Source organism: Mytilus trossulus, chromosome 2 (genome assembly GCF_036588685.1).
Source record: "Mytilus trossulus isolate FHL-02 chromosome 2, PNRI_Mtr1.1.1.hap1, whole genome shotgun sequence".
Lineage (NCBI taxonomy): Eukaryota > Metazoa > Mollusca > Bivalvia > Mytilida > Mytilidae > Mytilus > Mytilus trossulus.
Genome location: NC_086374.1, coordinates 101,712,037 through 101,735,660, shown reverse-complemented (window position 1 = coordinate 101,735,660; position 23,624 = coordinate 101,712,037). Strand labels below are relative to the sequence as shown.

The following is a 23,624-nucleotide window of genomic DNA, read 5'->3' as shown; positions in this document are numbered from 1 at the left end:
CTTTGTACTTGTTTGGGTTTATAAATATTTTTGATTTGAGCGTCACTGATGAGTCTTATGTAGACGAAAGGCGCGTCTGGCGTACTAAATTATAATCCTTGTACCTTTGATAACTATTATTACATATTTAGCAGCTGATAAATATCCATGCACCAAATTCGAAAAAAAATCGTATATCGAAGAGGACCTGATTGCACTATCACCTGGCTATAGCTATAAAAAGATGAACTGAAATCATGAGTCCGCAAAACTCACACATAAAAGTTTTGAACATTATTGAAATATACAAGAAAACAACTACAGTTTCCCTTAAGGTCTCAAAATTATGATAAATATCATCTAAGAGAGCCCAGTTAGTGTCATAATTATAAGATGTAAAACTGACCATTCCAGAAAACTTACTCTTAAACATGAAATTATTGTATGTAATACTCTTCCTTTTTAAGCTAGCATGTGGCTGTCATCTGACTTTTGCATTTGATTGTTTATTTCTTATTTTTTACAAACTGTTTTCTATAAACCACCAATTTTAGTTTTATAACTTGTTAATCTGTAATGGTAGCAATATCACAAGTCCACTTACAACTGTGCATTTTTGTTTAATGTGGTTTTTTTTTGTTTTTTTGTTTTGTCTTTTTTTTCTCTTGTGTATTGCTCTCCAGCTATCTGTAGCCTGTACTGGTAATACATTTCAAATTATTGCTGCTTCGTTCAGACAATGATTATTCATAGCAATATTTCTTATTTCTCAGGGAATATATTTTTTTAAATGGAAGAACATTCAAAAATTCTATAAACAGTTTGATGACTAGCTCTTAACGATAAAACTGTGAGTCACGAACGTGCTGTTCCCACGTTTTTTCATGGTGTTTTAAAACACTCAGAAATATACATTTCTCGCGTTTTTCACAATAACTTGAGATTTTTTTTTTATCATAAATGTTATAAGCAAATTGTTACTTTTTTCCCCCGGGTATCGCGCACAATAGTGTTTTGGCAATGGTTTGTATTTAAATGAGCAGAGCACTATCAATAAAACAAATTTTAATGTCAAATAAATTAAATATTGAACAAAATATGGAAGTTATTATCAATTTTATACAGACAAGAGAAATAACGATACAATAATTTACCACAAATAGTTACTTTTTAAGAACTATATTGGAACATTTGTAACGAATTCATAGCCCTTTTGAAGTAAAGAATCGTTATGTTGTAATTTTGCTAAAATAAGAAAAATTGATGAAATATGCCTTTGTGAGATAAATTCGCAAGAGGTATAGCCTCGTCACTTCCGTTTTGACTTCGATCAATGTTTTTGAAATAAGCTTCATTTCAATTTTAATTCAAAATACATTCTAAAACTGTATATAACAAAGGAAAATGTTTACAAAATACATTGTTTTTTATGTGTAGTAATGGTCTATCTTGTTTCTGAGTTTGAACAAACAAATTATCAATGCCTAATGACAGGGAAAATATAACAAAATTCCTGCTTGTGATGAAAACCGGTAAAATATCACAACCAGTTTACTTCCGCTCACTCTAATTACATCTTCGATAGTCTTGCTAAATGTTCAAATCATTTTGTAAAAAATTATACGCCAAGTTAAAGCAGATATGATTTACACCAATGGTTCTCCAACAAAACATCACAACGTTCGGTTAAGATTCTCCGATTGGATTGTCGCCTTGGTAACCAAAGAAAGCCTCATGTGGGTCTTCTTGTCTGCAAAAGAAAGATAGAAACAAAATTTAGTATACATTAGTCTTAAACTGCAGCGTTAATATAAATATAATACATGCCAAGAAATCCTAGCTAAAAATTCCGGTGGACCTTTTAAGGCACCCATTAGTAGAAACAGATTTAATTTCATTCAACAAATTAATTTATGACCTTCATGTACGTGTCGCTAAGAACACAGCCACATACCAAATGGTCAATATTAATCATCCATGTAATTTGCTCTATGGGATATTTGCAGAATTTCAACGGAGGCAATTTCTTGGCATGGTATATACATACGATTACCGTCAGTCGTAATCATCCCAATAAAATTAATAAAGGGTCCCTTAATGGCGTTTCAATCCACTGCTATGGACAAAACTACTAGTCAGCTGAATAAAAGAAAATTATTTCGTCGATTATTCCTTTTGTGTTAGTTTCAATATTAAAAAAATCAAATCTCTGTCTTATACCCAATTCATTTTGTTCAACATAAAAATGAAGATGTGGTATGATTGCCAATGAGACAACTATCCACAAAAGACCAAAATAACACAAACATTAACAACTATAGGTTATCGTACGGCCTTCAACAATGCGCAAAGCCCATACCGCATAGTCAGCTATAAAAGGCCCCAATAACAATGTAAAACAATTCAATGTTCTGTGCATTTTTTCAACCTTATTATTATCACTTCGGGATTCTTTTTTTTTTTTTGTATTGGGAACTGACAGGGATATTTATTTAATAACGTCTATACTTAAATATGTACATATCAAATATATTATAACTATCTAAGTTTTCCTGTTTACTTAAGTGGACTATTATCCTTGTGTATTGCCTATCAAAAAAGTAACAATAAGCATTGCTAACCAATAAAATCAGGAGATGGGCAACAAATGGGCGATTTAATATTTTTTCCATCATAAGCATCATGTTCAGGCCCAAATATTACATTCAAGCTCACAAGTAAAATCTGTGGGAGCGATTGGTTCAAAACCCTGACAGTTTGTTGCTAATAACAAATAATTAAGAACTTTCATGTATAACATTTAGTTTGTTCTGACTTTTTAACATACAAACTTGCAATTGTATGTAAGATTACATTTGTAGACAAAATCAGTTAAGTGTCATGAAAACCGAGTATTTCATGCTTGATATTTTTTTGATAGAACTCATTTAGACGAATGATTAATGATACACTATCTTAAACCAGTACAACTAATGTCACAATTTTCTTTCATCTTTTATCGAAAGTACTTTATGAAACACACGTTACGAACATATTTCATTTATTGGGAGGAAATCTTCAATAATTAGATAATTAAATAATATCGAAAACTACTATACATCAGTGTGTTTTATCGCTCGATCTGTTTAAAAACTCGCCGGGGAAATTAAAACAAATAGAAATGTACACAATTGTCATTATGTGTGATAATATTGGTACTCATCTCAACAATGCTATATCAACTCAAATTAATTCATTATTTAATTAGTTTGTAATTTGATACAGTATCAAGCACTATTGAGACAAAAATACAAAACAAGATGAATAAAAAGGTGTTTTATTACTTTATATGATAACCTCAGCCTTATTTATATTTCAAATCCAGTTTTATTACATAATGAATTAATTATCTGTAAGATAGAAGGCTGAACAGATGTCTTTTCTAAATCCGGAACTGGTTGACAAAAATAAAATCTACATTGAATTCAAATAATCACCGTTGCAGTCCTCGTGTACGATAAGAAATTAGTATTATGATTATATTAAGACTCTAATAATAAAAACATGTGAAGCAAATCCTTGAAAAACAATCCTTCAATTGGAGTGCTTGATCCCGAACGGTTGTAAAGCCAAAAACATATTTTTCAAGTTTATAAAAACAACATTTTCGTATCATATGAGATAAAATTGTCCAAAAAAAAGTTACAAAAAGAGGGACGAAAGACACCAAAGGGACAGTCAAACTCGTAAATCTAAAACAAACTGACAACGCCATGGCTAAAAATGAAAAAGACAAACAGAAAAACAATAGTACACATGACACAACATAGAAAACTAAAGAATAAACAACACGAACCCCACCAAAAACTAGGGGTGATCTCAGGTGCTCCGGAAGGGTAAGCAGATCCTGCTCCACATGCGGCACCCGTCGTGTTGCTTATGTGATTACAAATCCGGTAAAAAGTCTAATTCGGTAGGTCAAATTCATGAAAGGGAAGGGGATTGTAGTTACGACGTAAGGAACATATCCGATATCATTTGTGAAACGGTTATTCCATAACGGTCAACCAACTCGTGATGGCGTCCGTAAAATTTACGAAGGGATGATTTCAACTTCACCATTTGGAACTCTTGGTTTAATAGCTTCCTTGTGAGCAGTAAACCTCTATCAAGAAAATCATGATAGGAAATGCAAGCACGGGAATATCGTATCAATTGGGAGATATATACCCCGTATGCAGGTGCTGCTGGAATGTTGCTACTTAGAAATGGAAAGTTCACAATTGGAAAGCTGAAATCATCTCTTTTGTCGTAAAGTTTTGTCTTCAACCGACCCTCATTGTCAATTTCTAGATGTAAGTCAAGATATGAACATAAAATAGCAAGTTCGTTTTAGCCAAATTTAATTGTCTTGTTATCTCACTGAAGATTATGAACTAAGTGCAATCCTGTACGTATACAAACATGTACAAGGAACAACCGAAGACTATCAGCAAAACGTTGAATAAATTTACCAAATAATATTCTGATTTTTTGACGTACAGCTTGTACATGCATAAGTTTATACTCTTAAAAACGTCCTGGAATAAACAGAAAATCTTCAAATTTATTGATGCTACTAGTTAGAACGTGACAAGACCTTCACTGTATAGATAACCAATCTAATTATTGTCTCAGATGTTTGTAAGAGAATATATCATAGTTTATGCCCAGTCGATATCCTACTCATTAGAGAGATCTGTATATACTTTTCCCATATACACACAATCATAGTATCTACCTTCTTCGGTATCTTAATGTAAAACATCGTTTGAAATGTATAGAGAAAGTGTGAAGTTGCACGACTCCTGCATTTACAATTGAATAAATTAAAATCAAATCTAAATGCTTTAATTTTTAATTCTTATTAAATTCCGATAGAGGTTCATATTTATTCTTAGTCTTGTGGTTTCAAAAGCTTGGCAATAAGGCGCATTACATTTGCGTGCTTTGTGTGTATTGTTTTTATTCGTATTAATTGCGCGTAATTTGTTATTTACAATAATTGTATGTTATATATATATTTATATTTTCGATTTAGCTGCTAAATAAGACAGTGTTAACGTTCAAAGCATTTATCATTTTTTTTTCTAAATGTATCAGATCAGCATAGCACATGGTAAAATTTTCGTACTCCCTTGATAAACATTTGTAACATAATTTTCTATATTTATCCGTAACAGTTGCTCCGTTTTAGAAAATATTAAGGTAAGGTTGACTTCGGGTTGATTTCTACAACAAAGAAGGTAAGATTCCAACTTCATCAGGCAAAGTCTCGGGTTGATTTTAACGACAACGACAAGAACAGAAGACAAACAGAAGCAAAATGCGCCTTACTTGGAGAAATTTAGATAATAAAATTGAGAATAGAAATGGGGAATGTGTCAAAGAGACAACAACCTGACCAGATGAAAAAACAACAGCAGAAGGTCATCAACATGTCTTCAATGTAGCATGAAATTCCCGCACCCGGAGGCGTCCTTCAGCTGGCCCCTAAACAATATATACTAGTTATATAGTTAAAAAAAACTATTTAACAATTCCCCCTTTAAACAATGGCATTTTATACAAAAGAATAATTATCAGAAGTGTAAAAACTGGTGTAAAAGAAGAACGATTGAATATAAAACAGCCAGCTTAATGTATTGAAAACATTAGGACCCTCACCAAATTAAAATCGTGACATCAATTTGAAATTAACATGATGGAATTTGTACCTGACAAATCAAAACATGGAAATTAGTTATTTTCTAGAAATTATCGTATAATATTATTGATGTTGTTACTGATTCAATAATGTTGCGGTTTAACTTATAATTCTGTAATCAAATGATTACAATAATAACTATATGGTAACTACATAACGATGAAGTGTGTAGAAGTGGGTGAAAATGGAATGGTTGGTTGTAAGCCTTTCTGGTGCCAGGTAAAATACAGCCGATTTGAAGCAATATAGAAATGGTACGAGATCCTCATAAAGTTGTAATTTTATATGTAACATATTATTCGTTTAGTTATAAGAATAGAAATGTTATGCATACAATGTGTATCAATATTAAGTTCATGGGCAAATGAAAAAACCCCAACAAATATGTACTTTAATATACTGGGTAGCCGATGAAGAATAACAGTTGTACATTTTGGACTATTTTTAGTAATTATGTAATTACTTAAGACACAGTTATTGATACATGTATGTTTTTGTGGATACAGCTATTAAACAATGAAAATTACACTTTAAAAATTTAAGGAGAACTCAAAGCCAAATATTTGAAAGTCAACGATGTATTCGAAAAGAAACATGTGACTGAAAGTGATCTTAGATGAAATTATAGCCCAAATAGATATAGGAAGATGTGGTGTGAGTACCAATGAGACAACTTTCCATCCAAATAACACTTTAAAAAAGTAAACCATTATAGGTCAATGCACGGCCTTCAACACCCTTGATGTACATAATCTATTATGTGATTGAATTCCTATATTGATAGTTTAGATCCCCTGCTCAACATATAAAATTAAGTAGGTTTATGAAACAGTTCTAGAAATAATATATATATATAATAGTAATGTCGATCGAAAGTGTTATCAGATTAAAAAGAGCTTTATACCTACGAGGAATGATAAACGCTTATAGACTGTAAATTCAATATACACAATTTTTTATACAACATGTAATATTCAATAGCAATTATGGTGATTCAAACAATTAATACAGGGGAAATAATGATATAATTTAGGGCCTTTACACCATGTCTTGTCTAGGTCTTTCCTTATTAATTTTTGGTGATATTGGTCTTTCTTATATCATATTTTTTTGTATAGTGAATCGGAATAGACGATAATAGTTAATATTATTCAAACTTGAAGCGTTTAAAAATACAAATAGAAAATTATGAAAATAATAAAACACTTTACAGACAATCCCATGTTTTATAACAGGAGTCCAAGTCTATTCAAGATTAAAAAAAATCTAATGTTTTATTATTCATCCCTGTTGTAATAAAACGAATATAACATTGACCAGTACACGAATAAATTTGCATTTTTATCCTTTCGTCATTGTTCACACTTTAATACACTTTTATGATTGCAATACATGTCTATGATTGTATTTGAATCCATGTGATCAAGACAATTGCAAATGGTGTAGTGGTTAGTGCATCGGACTACTAACACAAAGGTTCCTGGTTCGATTCCCGTTTGGGATGAAAATTTCAGGAACTCAATTTTCGGCTCTCCCTTGACACCATTTGCGAGTATGGTCTTGAGGAAACGATGATAGTCCGTCGGACGGGGACGATAAATGGCTGGCCCGTGTTACGAGAGAGCCACATCTCTTGCACATTAAAGACACCCTTGTAGATTTCGAAAAAGAGTAGGCTAATGCCGCTACAAGGCAGCACTCGCACCCGCAAAGTGGAAAGGGATTAATATAAGTTAAAGAACTTGTTTCCCAATCCACTATAAATAAATATGTATAAACTAATTGCAATTGACTAGCAGCCTAGCGTAAACCTCACTATTTTAAAGGACTTCTAACGACACATCAAACGAAAGAATAACAATTGTCATCATATTCCTAACTTGGTACAGACTATTACTTTGTAGAAAATTATGGATAGAACCTCGTTTATATCGCTAGCTTAACCTCTCACTTGTATGACAGTCGCATCCAATTCCATTATTTCGACAACGATGTTTTAACCAAATAAACAGACGCAAATATAAAAAAATGTCAAAAATAGGGGTACAGAAACAACACTGTGTAATAATCTCAATCACCATAAATACAAACAAACATGTAACAAAGAAGCACATAAAATGGATATAGACATATATATTTTGTTTTGTTCACGGACTGGTTCCCAAATATTATCTGTTATCTCCAAGAGACATAAATTTGGAATTCAATGTAATCAACATTGAGGTCAAAAAGTGATTTTTACTAACAATTCAATCATCTAATAAAACATTAATCTTCTGTACAAATTTTTTTCAGTAGTATTCTAATATCAAGGAACGTATAGAAATTGGAGAGAAAAAAAACCAATTTGATACTTAAAATCTTATGCAACTCAACACACTGGTTTAAATAACATCACTGAATCATATATTTTCATAATCGGTCATAAAATATCATTCTCAAAATATGAACTATAAAATGACAAAAATGTACACATCCAGCATTATTATGACGAACTGACGAAATATTTGATAAAACAAAGTAACTAAAAGATACCAATTGAAAACAAAACCACTGTAATGCAAAAAGTATAGTTAATAATATGTTAAAAAACACAACTTGCCAACCACTAAAAACAACAATTCGAAAGAAAAGTAATAAGGGATCACCACGAATTCCATAGAACAATTCGATGTGAACTCAGGTGCTCGGAAGGAGTTAGCAGTTTCCTCAGTTTTAGTTTTTAACCAGATTTTTATTTTTTTTTTCTTAATCGGTTTATGAATTTCAAACAGCGGTAAACTGCTGTTGTCTTTATTTGTTCCAATAGTGACATCCGTTGTGTTACTTGTCAAACAACCGTGGTTGACCAACAGAAATCATTTTGATGAACAATGAAAAATTATTTGAACCAACACTCTGATATTAAAATTATTAAATCACGTTGATTTTTTTTCACGCAGCACAGCATACGTCATTGTATAAAATGACGTTGTAATTACAAAGATTCACACTGATAAGAAACGCTTCAAGATAAATAAATAATTCAAGTTTTTCCGGAAGTATAAATAGCCAAAATGGCTGCGGTTACAACACTTTAAACAAGTCGGCAAGGTATATTCATTACCCTTAATTAATTATAATTTACCTTCACGCGATGTTTGCTATTTTCAATGAAATCATTAAAGGAGTTATTGTGATTTTTATTATGCTGTGAACATATTTGAAAGGTTCAAGCAGTTGTCTATCTACGTGCTGCACGCAAATACCACAGTGCAATGTTTTCGTTAAACACGATTTTTTTGATTTTTTTAATCTGGATAAGAATTGTTATCCTGCCGTAAGGTCGCGGGGGCTGAAACAAATTACTTTACGGTGAAAATGTCATTAAAACGAAACAATTATTTGGTTTTGTTCCGAACAATCAAAGATTTCGTTCTATTAAAAATATTAATTGACACCGAACAGAAATGTAACTTTAAAGCAGCTTAAGTTGTAAAAAAAATATAAAGGAAAATATAAAAAAAATTAACATAAATACTCAGATGCGCCAAACATATTTGTTAGATAGTGGTTTTTTTTTCAACAGAGAGAGGTGATAAGCATAGCACTTATCATTTAGGCTTTCCTTATCGATGTTGTGAATCTTAAATTAAAGAGAATTGTTTTTAAAACTTTAACTTTTAAAATAATTTCACTAAAAAACAGTTGATACAGCCTTGTTTTTATAGAAAAGGAAAAACTCAAAACAAATAAATGTATAACAATTGGATTTCCTTACAATATAAAAAAGAAGATGTGGTATAATTGCCAATGAGACAACTATCCACTAACGACAAAAATGACACAAACATTAACAATTATAGGTCACCGTACGGCCTTCAACAATGAGCAAAGCCTTTCATAATGTTAGTACTTAAACACAAACTAAATATCTGTGCGATAGAGAGGTGTGAAAAACTTGCATGGATACAAAGATTGTTATCACTTCGTACCCAATCAGTTATTATAGAGGGAGATACCCCAGGATATGTACCCGTGAAATTTCATATGCCCAATGTTCTAGTTTTGAGCCATTCAAGGTTTTATTATCGATAAATGTTACACCAGATGGCTTACATTTCTTTATACGACTTTTGCTAGATGGTACAATTGAACGTTTGATTATTAAATCTAATAATCTAATAATGGTTGAAAAACCTATAAAAACAATCAAGAAACAATAGTTACCATTGAAAACATTAGCAAATTCGTCTTTCAAGTGAAAGGTTTCGCGCTATAATAAACTGGTTCAATCCACCATTTTCTACATTTGAGAATGCCTTACAAAGTCAGTAGTATGACAGTTGTTGTTCATTCGATTAATGTGTTTTAATTTTAGATTTTTCCATTTGATTATGAACTATCCTCGGACTTCAGTGTTTTTGTTATTTTACTTTTTCATCTAGACAGGTGCTATGTCTATTTAAAAACATACTTGCACACAACTTCCAGAAACATGGTCATACCCCTAACAAATAAATGACGTAAAATTCTTTGGGGTTACATTAAATTTTGATGTAAAATGGCAGCGCCACATTAACAAAATATTTAATAAAGCAAATAGATCATTTTGTTTACTACGCAAGAACTTTAAAAGTTCCAGCCAAGTCAAGGTACAGGCACGTCTATTTTTTCTAAGTTTATCGCTAGAGTATGTTTGTTAATTTAGGGACCATGAACCTTACAGGGTACCAAAAGGGCTGTAACTAACAAACAAAGAAACAAAACCAGTGTAAGTGACATTGTTTTAGTGAAGAGACCTAGCAGTTAGATGAACAGAAGCACATCATATCATGTTCGGCAAAATTTCGTAACAGCTATACCAAAAACGAACAGATTGGTTTTACTAATCAGACAGTCACGAAATATGTATTCGCTATCTTTCCAAGTCAACATTGCAGAATGCAAATATGTCAGCAATCATTCTATCCATGAAGGTTAAAAACCTGGAACTGTCTAGATGGTACCACTGAACAATAGTATGATTGAGTTATCAGGTCATTCTAAGCAGTTGTTAACACTTAAATCTACATTCATTCACTGTAATGATGTGTAATATGCAGAAAAAAGTAGCATACACTTCAACGAATTGAAGGCGGTCACTTCATAGTGAAAGTAGAATCATAAAAGTAGAAGAAGCAATACATGTCCCAAATAAACATATACAAGTCATAGAGAGTCCATGTCAAGCACCGATAAATTATAATATGTGCTTAATCGAAGAAAACTTAGAGGTAAAGAAGAAGAATAGCAGATTTCAGTCTTTGAACAAATCGGGAATCCTTTAAGTTATCGATTTGTCAATTTGATGATTATAACAAAATCGTTTCATTTTAATCACCTTTGATATCAAAACTGGACCACTGATTTCATCCTTAAAACTCAAGAAAAAAAACGTTTTTATGTTTGTACAACTCGGCAAAGCAAACATCTATATCGTCAATGTTTGACGTACATTCGTAAAATACTATACTGGAATATGCCAAACCTAGATTATCAATCAAAATACTATCTTTTCTAGTACTTTTTTTGAAGTAAAGTTTTCAATGATCACATTTCAAAAAACGATTAAATAAACCGCCACGTACTTTACATTCTAATCAGAATGTACTGTGTCTCTGTTGTAACATATTTTTCATTTAAAGTTATAAATTATAGTTTATTACTACAACTATATATAAAAAAAACCTGAAGCACTAATTGATATTATGTGAAGGGAGTTTTAACTAGCTATAAATGCAGTTGTTTTTTCATCTGTTCCGTTGGTTGTTATAGTCTTACGCATGATTTCTGCATGTTTATGGATCTCCGCCTTTAAATATATTGACGACCGCTAGTGTTGTAAATACTGAAAAAGTTTACAAGAGACATTCCTCTTGAAAGACTAAGTGTTTCCAAACTTATCAATGGTGTTTGAACACTCGAACTTATGCATGCTTAATCCAACAATTGTGGTGGCTACTGTTATTTGTCATATATAAACAAAAACAATATCATAGGTTTGTATGAGTCGATACCATTGTTCGTGGACGGTTAGTGATCGATGATATCATCAGCATAGCAGGTTTTGCTTCGGTATTAACATGATAGGATTATACAATTCGCTTAAAGAATTAGAGTAATATCTTTAAATAACCAGTTTGTTTCACATACATTATCTGTATGACGTATTCTGTTCTTAACCCATATATGTAAAATACAGGGGTTTATGTATTAGGATATATTCGATAAAAAGTGCCTAGATGATTAATCATAAAAAATAATTTGAGATTATTGCAGTCTTTAAATGTCTCGTTAACGTTGAAATCGTACTGAATAAATATATGCTGCATTTGCAATAAAGAGAAAGAGACTCCATATCGAAGTCTACTATACTGTCATTGTGTGGAGGTGGTACAATGTATGTTCTTTAAAATCTATTGTCATAAAAGACGCTCATTTGAAGAGGTCCTTTGTTGTTTATATATAATGTTTAATGTTAAAGTATTGTTCTTATATTTTTGAATAGCTATATAGATATTTATATATATACAACCCTCAAATAAACTAAAACACATTACAATAAGAATCGCAATCGGCGTTACGTTGTCTTCTATTTAACCCATTTCTGTAATATGGTTGAGATTAAATAAACTAGTTGTCTGAAGATGCGTTGTCTATTACATGTACTAATAAATCGTTAATTTCTGGTTTTGTGTTATCAGTAACCTGAATATATTTAACAGTTATAAAATGTAAATTGTTCTATGATTTCTGAACAATATTCTAAAAAATAAAAATTCTTAAAACGTTACTCAAAACATCGTAAAAAATGAGTAAGATCTAATTTGTTTTATAAACAATATACAGCTTTTGGAACAAAATTTAAAAAAAAAAAAAAAAAAATATTTTTATTTTTATATATTATCAAAAAATTAACAAATGTCGCAAAATTGAAAACAGACTATATTGATCGTAGTTATTTGTTTATACGTATTATTGTTATTTTCAAACTTCTGCATGTATTTTATATATGTTGCATTCCACGGAACCTACGTTAACAACAATTGTTTTTCATGTAATATGATAGTATTTTTAATTTTCACCTAAACGCCTTATCAAATCTATTTTTGTGCAATTTTAATAGTTATTTCAAATAAATTTTACTACAAATCAATAGAATTTTGATTCGCAACTATCTGAGAAAGCTAAATATAAAGCTCATGTGAACGAATAATCTTAAAACTACAAAAAAATGAAACCTATAGGAAAATACAATTATTTACATTGAATTAATATCACCTAATTGTTAATTTATCACCTATTTAAAGCCATATTGTACGGTATCTTCAATAAACACATGTAACATCATGACATTGGTAAGGTTTTCTAGAAGTAATTACATTGGGATTAAGTAAGGTACCATATCCTTTCTCTGTGAAAGGCGAAAACACATCGTAATACGGATTAATGGTGCAGTTCTTAATGTTTTATATCACGCTGAGGATTTAACATTAAATAAAAGCATGGCAAAGGTTATGCAAACATTGACATTCATTATATTTACTCCTACCTAGATTTTGAACTTTTGACGTACCGAAACAGTTTAATATATTAAATAATTAATAAAAAATTGGACAAAAGTAAATTTAAACAAATAAGAAGTTCTAAAAATGACAAATTCGAAGGTTGGACTTCAACTATCAGATACCTAACAAAGCGATATGTCTCACTTCTGCTAATATTAGAAGATGTTTACATCAACATTGTTTCTATGTATTATGATAAATATTGCAACTCCTTATATTCGAAAATGTATAATAATTGACAATTTGAAATATATATAGCAAATTTAAAAAACAAAACATACAAAAGTAAAATGTAATCAACACTTTAAAGATTGGATGTGTCCGATAACAACATAATCATGCGTGTTTTAGTTCATTCATTAGATATCATCTTCGCTAGCTAAGGGTTACGAGAACGGGAGTGGCTAGCGAAGATGAATAGATATAGACATTCACGTGTATTAAGTACATATTTTTTATAACGCTCCACTGGCGCCCAAATTGAGATTAGTTACTAAATATTCGAATATGCGTTCACTTTTAAATAATGCATCGAATTTTTAAACTGGAATACCTTCAGTTTTCTCACTTATTTGTTTTAAGGTTTACAAAACAACCCCTATCTTAAGTACTGATTAAATATTCATCCAATCTTAAATAACCAAACTATCCCATATTGCATATCTTTACTAAAGTGATATCAACATCTAAATATTGATACAATGTAATACTCTTGCGAAATGCAAGGGTAAAGTGAATTATTGCAAATACAAAAATATTTCCCTCACGGTTTTTATAATTAGGGAAGTAGACAGTTATACCAGTTGACATCTAACTTTTTGATCAAGTCAATATATTTTGTCTCATGTGTCATCAGTCGACAAATACTCTATGCTAATTTTAAAGATGTCTATATTTCACAGTTCTAGTGAATGCCTTGTTATCGCATAAGGTACAGATGGTAAAAAAAGTCTGTAAATAAACTCATCATAGATACCAGGACTATTTTTAGTCTTTACGCCAGACGACGTGCGTTTTGTCTACAACAGACTCATCAGTGACGCTCGAATCCCAAAAAGTTACATTCTGACTGATTTTGAATATAAAACAGGAGATGTGGTATGATTGTGAATGGAACAACTATTCACAAAAGTTAAAATAAGCAACCATAACAGTGACAAAACACAAACCGTGAAGTCGACTCTAGACAGAACCGACATGAAACATTTGAAACAATTCAACGGAGAAACTAACAGCCTAATAACCCAAAGCAACCTACTAAATCTAGATATATCAAACACGAAATATTTTCATTTTGTGGCCGGTAAGCCGCAAGCCTTTAGAAAATCTAATTTTATTTTTTTAATTGCAAACAGATTACCAACAATATATTGGAAATTATTAGTGTTCGTGTCTAGTGTCCAAAGCTTGACATTCAGTGGAAGTCTATATCTCGGGAGCCATCACCAAAAATTAAATGCCGATTTAAATTTTAATAGAAATATGAATATTATTAAAATTTTAGACTTCATATGATACCATACTTACGATTTTTTTTTTATCGAAATAGTATATATTGCAGTAATGTTTGTCAAGGGCAATTTATAATGTATGTTAAATAAAATTGAGAATGGAAATGGGGAATGTGTCAAAGAGACAATAACCCGACCAAGTAAAAAACAACAGCAGAAGGTCACCATTAGGTCTTCAGTGTAGCGAGAAATTCCCGCACCCGGAGGCGTCCTTCAGCTGGCCCCTAACAAATATATACAAGTTCAGTGATAATGAACGCCATACTAATTTCCAAATTGTACACAAGAAACTAAAATTAAAATAATACAAGACTAAAAAAGCTCCTGACATGGGACAGGCGCAAAAATGAGGCGGGGTTAAACATGTTTGTGAGATCTCAACCCTCCCCCTATACCTCTAACCAATGTAGAAAAATAAACGCAAAACAATACGCACATTAAAATTCTGAAAGCATTGTCTCTGTGTATTTAAAAGCATTACATTTCAAGATTATTATTTTTTTATCCTAAACATTTACTAAATATTCTCTACTACACTTTCAGTATTCAATTGTCTAAAAACGGGTGTACCTCAAATCGATATTGTATACTTCTTTATAAAAACAACATGCCAATCCCAATACAAGAAAAAAAGATAAAAATAAAAGATAAAGCTTCTAACTATAGTTGCCATAAAAATGATAACATCGTGCATTTTCGCATCATAAAACTTTTCCCAAACCATTGCCGAGAGTACAAGAACAATGTAATGTTTTATATCTACAAATGTTGCAACAGGGACCTTGATAGTTGCAGATGAGTAGCTCTAGTCAGCGTCCACATTTTAATTAAATGGAATCTACAGCAATCAGGAATTCACTATCTTTAAACAAGCTGCAACACACAAGGTTGCACCATAGAATCAACAATAGATCACGATATAACACAGATAAACAATAACCCAATCTTCGATTGTAATATAATAAAACGTCCTTTGTGGCTGGATTAATAAAATAAAGAAGAAGAGATCCTAGTGATAACACTGGTGTGAAAGTTATCAGTTGAAATGAAAAACAGTTGATGACCTTTTATTGCTATATAGGAATAAATTGGGTTTAGACAAGACAACTTTGAGAAAACAAACAACTACGTTGGGGCACCTATTAAATCTGCAGCTCTATGAATTCGTATTTACCTTAGTAAATCCATATAAAAAAGAAGATGTGGTATGATTGCCAATGAGACAACTATCCACAAAATACCAAAATGACACACACATTTCCTATCATGATTTTCTTGATAGAGGGTTACTGCTCACAAGGAAGCTATTAAACCAAGAGTTCCAAATGGTGAAGTTGAAATCATCCCTTCGTAAATTTTACGGACGCCATCACGAGTTGGTTGACCGTTATGGAATAACCGTTTCACAAATGATATCGGATATGTTCCTTACGTCGTAACTACAATCCCCTTCCCTTTCATGAATTTGATCTACCGAATTAGACTATTTACCGGATTTGTAATCACATAAGCAACACGACGGGTGCCGCATGTGGAGCAGGATCTGCTTACCCTTCCGGAGCACCTGAGATCACCCCTAGTTTTTGGTGGGGTTCGTGTTGTTTATTCTTTAGTTTTCTATGTTGTGTCATGTGTACTATTGTTTTTCTGTTTGTCTTTTTAATTTTTAGCCATGGCGTTGTCAGTTTGTTTTAGATTTACGAGTTTGACTGTCCCTTTGGTATCTTTCGTCCCTCTTTTTTTAACAACTATAGGTCACCGTACGGCCTTCAACAATGAGCAAAGTCCATACCGCATAGTCAGCTATAAAAGACCCCGATAAGACAATGTAAAACAATTCAAAAGAGAAAATTAAGTATATCACAATTACCTATATACAGAAAAAAAAACATTTTCCTTTCGGTTTGTACTTGTAAAAGATTTACATAATGAATTATTGGTATAAACATTTTGGTTTTCCCTCGGATTTAGTTTGTAACTCAGATTTTTTTTCTCTCAGACGATTTAATTACTTTTGAATACTACTGTTGACTTTTTTGGTAATGTTATACAATATGTATTAGGGGTCCGAAGTACCTTCCATTTACGCATAATTCGATTTATAAGAAAACACCTGTTATTAATAAGAAGACGTACTCTGGATTTATGAATAACATTAATCTAGTGAGTAGATTTATAACATGAGGGACTTCAAAGAATTGAAAAGATAAGCAGTTAAAGTTCCACTTGTGACGAAGGCATACATTTTACTATTACTAGATACTCAGTATAGCCATGATGAAAGCATAAGGATGTATTATGCATTTTCTTATCCACGTGATTGATCTCAAATGGGGAAAAAAATGAAATTTAGTTTCCACTCAAAGTGTAACCATACACTACATGACGATGACTGTGGTATCAATAAGAATTAATTGGTATGTCCGACGTATGATGTTATTCCAGTTGAGTGTAACTTATGATACACATTAGTCGTGCAGCCACATAACTGTTTAATTACTTTATTCGGCATTGAATCAATTTATCTTCCTGCATTACATGTATCAATTTTACTTTTTTACTCCTTAATTCTGTGATGTAACTTCTGTTTTGAAGTCTACATGAACTAACTTTTGAGGTGAACATGTAAATAATGTAGACGGAAATTTATTACATAACAGATACCATGAAAATGAACAGCAAATAGTTATCAAACTGATTGAAATTCAGATGATGTGCCTATGCTTTGCTTACAATAATCTTCCAACGTTCTATTTTCTGTTTTATTTACTGCTGGTGATCCTCCGGTTGTGTTTTGATAATACTCACCTCTTATAAAATTAACGGTACCAATTTTCTTGCACCAGATGCGCATTTCGACAATACATGTCTCTTCAGTGATGCTTGTGGCCAAAATATTTGAAATCCAAAGCTTATAAATGAGATGAAGAGCTATAATCCAAAAGGTCCAAAAAGTATAGCAAAATGCATGGAAGGAATCAGAGCTTTGCATGAGGGAGATACATTACTTAATTCAAAATTGGAGGCGAACATTTTGATAGTAACCAAAAACAGTAGTAGGTAGAAGTGTTTTCAGATCCTATTAAATTTAGTTTACACATATGAACTGTATTTTAATTGAAGTTCACATATTTTGGTCTGATAATATATTAAAATCATTTCAGAGAGAGGCTAATTTTACATATTTCTTTATTTATATTTATACTAGTAAGTAAATCAGGTTTAACTGAAACTTTTTTTTGATCAGACAATCTCTTTAAAGATTAAGATATGTTCAGTCTTTCGGACAATTTGCTTATGAACTTTGTCGAATTTAGTTTGTGTGTAGCTCATTCGCTTGCAGTCAACTTAGATCTGTTCAGTGGTTATTTACTTTAACATTACATAATTGACTGCAGGCGAACTATGTTGAATTAACAATGAACAAAATAGGATTTTTTAAAACAAAGACAGACACAAACTGTTTACGTATAGTCACAACAAGACTCGTATTGTTATATCGACTTACGTGACATTAAATTGCATACGCGTGTATAGATATTTGGGAACGGAAATGACATCACCAAAATACCATTAAGAGTGGGTTTAATTTGATAAATGGATTGTGAGGTGGTGACTTATCTTGTAAATAATTCAGCTAACTGTAACCGCTTTTACTTGAGATATATAGGAATTTTAATTGCATACCTATGCACGTGTAACTTTAAAGTTAAACAAGCTCATGGTCTCATATTATTATTAAGATCTCTTTTAAATGATGGTGTCATGAGTTAAATATTTATCTAACGGAAAAAAACTTAACATAAATCTTATACACCAATGACGGTTTCTTATTTGAAACAAAGTGTGTCTGATTAGGGGCAAACAGTCATCTGGACTACTAAGGTGGATACGACAGAAGTCGTTCGGAGTTTATTGAAACTACAAGACCAATCCTGATCAATAGAACTATCAGGGCAAGGCCAAAGCTGAGCAATGGAATTAACTTAGAGAAAGTGCACAAAGTAAAAAAAGGGTTGAAATGTGTATGATTTAACGTTATCTTTTCAGTAATACATGCACATGAAATACATGAATCATACGTGCATATGGATGTTACTGGGCCTAATCCATATCAATCAAAGTACATGAATGAAAACTATCAAAAATAAATTAAAGATATCAAATTGTAATTTTGATTTAGTTACTTTTTGGGAATGCTCAACAAATTACCTATGTTTCTAATTCAAACAGATAATTTAAAAAAAAAATTACTTTCCATTGAAAATTTCTTTCTGGAATTAATATGAGCATTATTAAAATAAAACCGTATTAGAATATACTTCATGTGATTTTGGCTCTAGGAGAATGGAAAAGAATACTAGAAATCACATAACTAGGGCGTATACTTTATAGGGGATTTATATTCTTGTATCTGGCTTATTACTTCTAATGTTCATCTAAATAAAACTTACTTTCAATTAGAAATAAGATAAGCAATGTAAAACAATGTTTTTCTTAATTGTTTTTGATGCATCTAGTATTTCGTTTCATTTTAGTAATCGATTGTTTTTCCAGGTAAAAACGAATTAGACGATGAAGAACGTGCGGATCTGCCTTTATTGAAGTTTTCATTTATTTTAATACAATACTTAATTTCTTCAAATATGAAATAATTCGTGACGATATTTGTAATATATGCTACCTATTTGATATTTATTGAATGTTTTGTTGTAATGTTTTAATAAAGAATATTAAGTAACCTTGAGATCGTTATCAAGGAATACTCCCATGCAATTATATGAGGACCTGAATGGGCTGAAGTTCTCCATTTTCTTTGCAATTTGATTCTATTCCTTGAAAAACAAATACGCCCTATCTTCTCTAGCTTATATCAAATCAACCTATAGGGTTACATCCGTACTTTTTAGACATTTTTCATTGTATTGATATATATGAAGGGTAGAACAGCAGTTGTTGGGTCAGTGAATATCTTAAAATATATATGAAATAAAATATCAATTAAGGTACTTATCATATTAGTTGAATGTGCTTGTTTGTTGATATATTCTTCCTACATATCAGGGACTTTCTATTCTAATATATAAAGTCCCTGTACATAATGCAAAGAGATACTTTAAGTTATCTGGGAAATAAGTAAATATATTACAACAAAGAACATGTAGTTTCAAGTAATGCACACCATACAACAGTTTAGATTACCCTTTGTTTTTATAGTTATCACAATAGTTTTAAGAGTCACAAAATCTAGCATGTACAATATTGTTAAAATAAACACGAAAACCGTCTATTCTTGTAATCATTAAACGAATATTTAGGTTTCTAGGTTGAACGCTTGTGTTTGGATTAAAATCCTACTCGTATGCCTAGATGAATAATGTAAAATTACATAGAATTGTTTAACCACTGTCTTTAAAACTGATAAAGACATGTTTAATTTGTTTAATTTGTTTTAATTATACACGCGACCATGGGGAAAAACATAAAGTGTTTCGAATGAACTCAATACTGGTACGTTGACTTAAATGAAACTCATTGAAATGTACGTAACTATGTTCTGCTGAAAATAAGAAAATCTGCAGTAGGTTTAAAATTGAGTACGTCAGAAGCGTGTTACGTCTGGATTGATTGGAATCAAACAAGTTTACAAGGCCTTATAAATTACGACAGTAAAGACTATTCAGAGCCAAACAATGATAAAACATAGATGTGACAAATGTAAATAAACAGATAAACTGACAGTTACTGTAATTGCAAATAATCTGCGAGATTTCAACTGCGTTCTCTATTTTTTTGGTAAAATGAATATCAGAAAACTTTACAATTAAAATCAGGTTCCACTTAATTAAGACTGTTTTTAATAGATATTTGGGATTTCCTTATTACTTTTAACTTTTTATATTACACTTTTTATATGATTGTAATGATATCATTCCTATTCAAAGATATTGAATCAATTTATTATCTGCTAATGGAGGTTTAGTAGATTATACTCTTACGAAAAATAGAGAATTAATTACCATGGAATTTCTATTATAGAACAAGGATTATTTTGCAGTTGGTTATATATATTTACACATAGGAAATAGATAAGAAATTTATTCAATTCTAAACAGGTTTTGTTATATATCTACATTGAACATGTAATTAAATCAGTATTAGAAATTTCCTTTAGAGGTAACACGTTATTTGACCTTGTAAAAACGACGATACGGTGAACATTCAAGGGGGACTTTTGAAGTGCCTGTTAAAACAGTTGATAAAAGGTGTATTAAAGTCTTTATCACAATATAAACATTGTTAATCATATGTGTGTATTCGTAAAATAAAAACTAAGGTAAAGGACACCTTTCTGAAAATCTGTAATTACTATTCAAAGTCACGGGTTTATTTTCAATCGCAAATTTTTGAAAAAAATGTATATTTATTCACATATAGTCTGAGAATCATAACTAATTTTTTTCGTTCACATTATTGTAAATAATATTAATAGCATTCCGACTCTTTTGCCAACTTATTCTTTTTCCTTTTGAAATGATTTGAACTTAAAGATAGGTATGGACTCACTATTTTATCAACTGCACGGCTCCCTTATCTTTTTCGGTTCACTTACAAAAATGGAGAAGGGTAATATTTTAGTTCGTTTAAAAGTCATCAATGTTGTGTGTTTGGTTGTATAAATGGGTATATTACATGACTTGTCTCAACTTTCTTATTTTCGGTCTATTTAGAGATCACACAACCGGTGTGCGTTCTTTTCCACTCTTTCCCTTTTGAGAATGGTTTTAAAAACTTGAGTAATTTAATCAATAAAAATATTGAAGTTATAAATCTATTTTTTGTTTAAATCTTTTTTATGGGTTTCAAATAAGCACTTGAGTATAAGCGTTTAATTTACAACCAATAAGGTGAAGGTTTTGAAACGATTTTATTAATATTCGGTGTGTGAATAGTGAATATGAGCAGTTATATATGTTCTTTGGCAATTTTGAAATTTTGAATGTTCTTTGTATGTATATATTAATTCAAATAAAAACACTGATTTATTGGAAAATTTAGATGCATATACAAATAAACGTTACATTTTATTGGAAATTGTTGCATCAAGGTTAATCACTCCAAGTTTATAAACTTAAATTAAGCACGACATCAAATATTTAGTGTTTTGTTAGAATCGAGCTAAATGTCCTTTAATAAGCTAAAGTTCAGAGAAAAGTAACATGATATGTTTCAAGTTTGAAATGAGATATTACAAATAAGAGTGGAATGTCAGAATACAAGAGAAAACCGAATGCATTGTATATGTCTACTTATTTTTCCTTATAAGCATAATACCATATTAAATTTAACTGAAAGCAGATACAAGTTGATTTAAAATTTTCTTTCACTAATAATAATCTAAAACTAATTTATCATTTATATATAAATATAATTTGGTATTGAGACTTACCTTCTTTCGCCTGATGTCATTAGCCATCGTAAAAAGGTCTGTGCTAACTTCATTTCTCTTAATCTGTTTACTGAATGATCTTTATTATTTTGGTAATATGGGACATCTATCTCTGCAGGAGCAGTGTTCCTATCCATTGTATAAGGTTTATATGAATCTGGATTGTTTTCTATATATTTGTCAGTTATCGTCCGTTTCCCGGCAAAATGAAATCCATTACATCTACATAGATTTCCGCCGAGACCCAAGTTGCATTTTTGTGCACAAAAGTTTTCCAGAAATCCAGCATGAACGAAACTTGATATCACTAAAACTAAACAAACTGTTTTCATAACTGTTGAAATAATATTTGTCATCATTACTAAAAGTCCACACGCTAAATAAGTAAAACTTCCCTACTGATATTTGTATAAAGTTATTTATTTATGTCCTAAAGTTTTAACTCGGATTTTATATCAGTCACCCCGATTGAACTGCTAATACCCAAGAACTGATAAGTTTCAACAATAAATCTTTCTTTTATCACGACAACTGAGATATGAAGTCTTTCTTTTTTATCACCTATCTTTTACCTAAGCTTCTGCTTTTTATTGGATAAATTTATCGATACACACCTTTCCGACGTCAGGGTCTTACTCAAATGTCATTTCATAAATGAATTCTACGGATTAAATACTATACAGAGAATCTCCTCATGGATTTGACTGGTTGGAGGTTTTAAATCAGTGAATATTGAAAATCCGTCCCACGTTCTGTTCAATCGGATATGATATATTTTTCCAAATATGGCTTGCTATAAGGAAAAGATTGCATCTTAATTAGACACACAATTAATTAATTTCAATATTACTCTCTGCTCTTGCATGCGTCAGTGGTTTATTCACTTGTTCAATAGACGGCGTCGTATTTGTTAATATTTTGGCAGTTAATACAACTGATGAACCAGAGAGAGCTTAGTTAGTAGTATCTAACTCTTTTAACCAGTAATTTCCGGGATTCAGTCAAACAAATTAATTTAATTTGGCTTTAGGGATGTGTCGATGTAGCCGTAACGAATCTATGTGGATTACACTTGGAGTCTGACGAAACTGTTTTGCTATGTTATGATATAAATCTAATAAATAAAAAGTGTTTAGAGGTTAGCTACAAACCACTAAGGTGGAGAATACAGATTAAGTTTAAACGTAATCACAACCTATTTCGCAATGAAATTACCATTGCAGGACATATTAAATTATTTTTTTTAAGATTAAATCATGAAAGATCGCATGCTGACGTATTCTCAATTTGGAAAGTATTTGATTAAAACGGTATAAGACACCTATCCTTCAAATTATTGTATTATTCGCTCAATTCAGCACTTCAACCTT

At 31.1% G+C, this 23,624-nt stretch overlaps 1 protein-coding gene across 1 annotated transcript; it reads right to left on the bottom strand.

The window, feature by feature from the left end:
* Nucleotides 1-1,329: 1,329 nt before the first annotated feature.
* Nucleotides 1,330-22,935, bottom strand: LOC134708555 (uncharacterized). Its single transcript, XM_063569195.1, has 2 exons — nucleotides 22,255-22,935; nucleotides 1,330-1,729 (listed from the first exon to the last, which is right to left on the bottom strand). Exons 1-2 carry the CDS (start codon nucleotides 22,611-22,613, stop codon nucleotides 1,666-1,668), a joined length of 423 nt encoding a protein of 140 aa, XP_063425265.1. The 5' UTR covers nucleotides 22,614-22,935; the 3' UTR covers nucleotides 1,330-1,665.
* Nucleotides 22,936-23,624: the final 689 nt, after the last annotated feature.

Bases quoted from the DNA above. Each gene is read 5' to 3' on its own strand.
- LOC134708555 (XM_063569195.1), bottom strand. From the start codon at position 22,613: ATGATGACAAATATTATTTCAACAGTTATGAAAACAGTTTGTTTAGTT. The intron at 1,730-22,254 runs GTAAGTCTCAAT...TTTCTTTTGCAG, and splicing joins ATGACATCAGGCGAAAGAAG to ACAAGAAGACCCACATGAGG.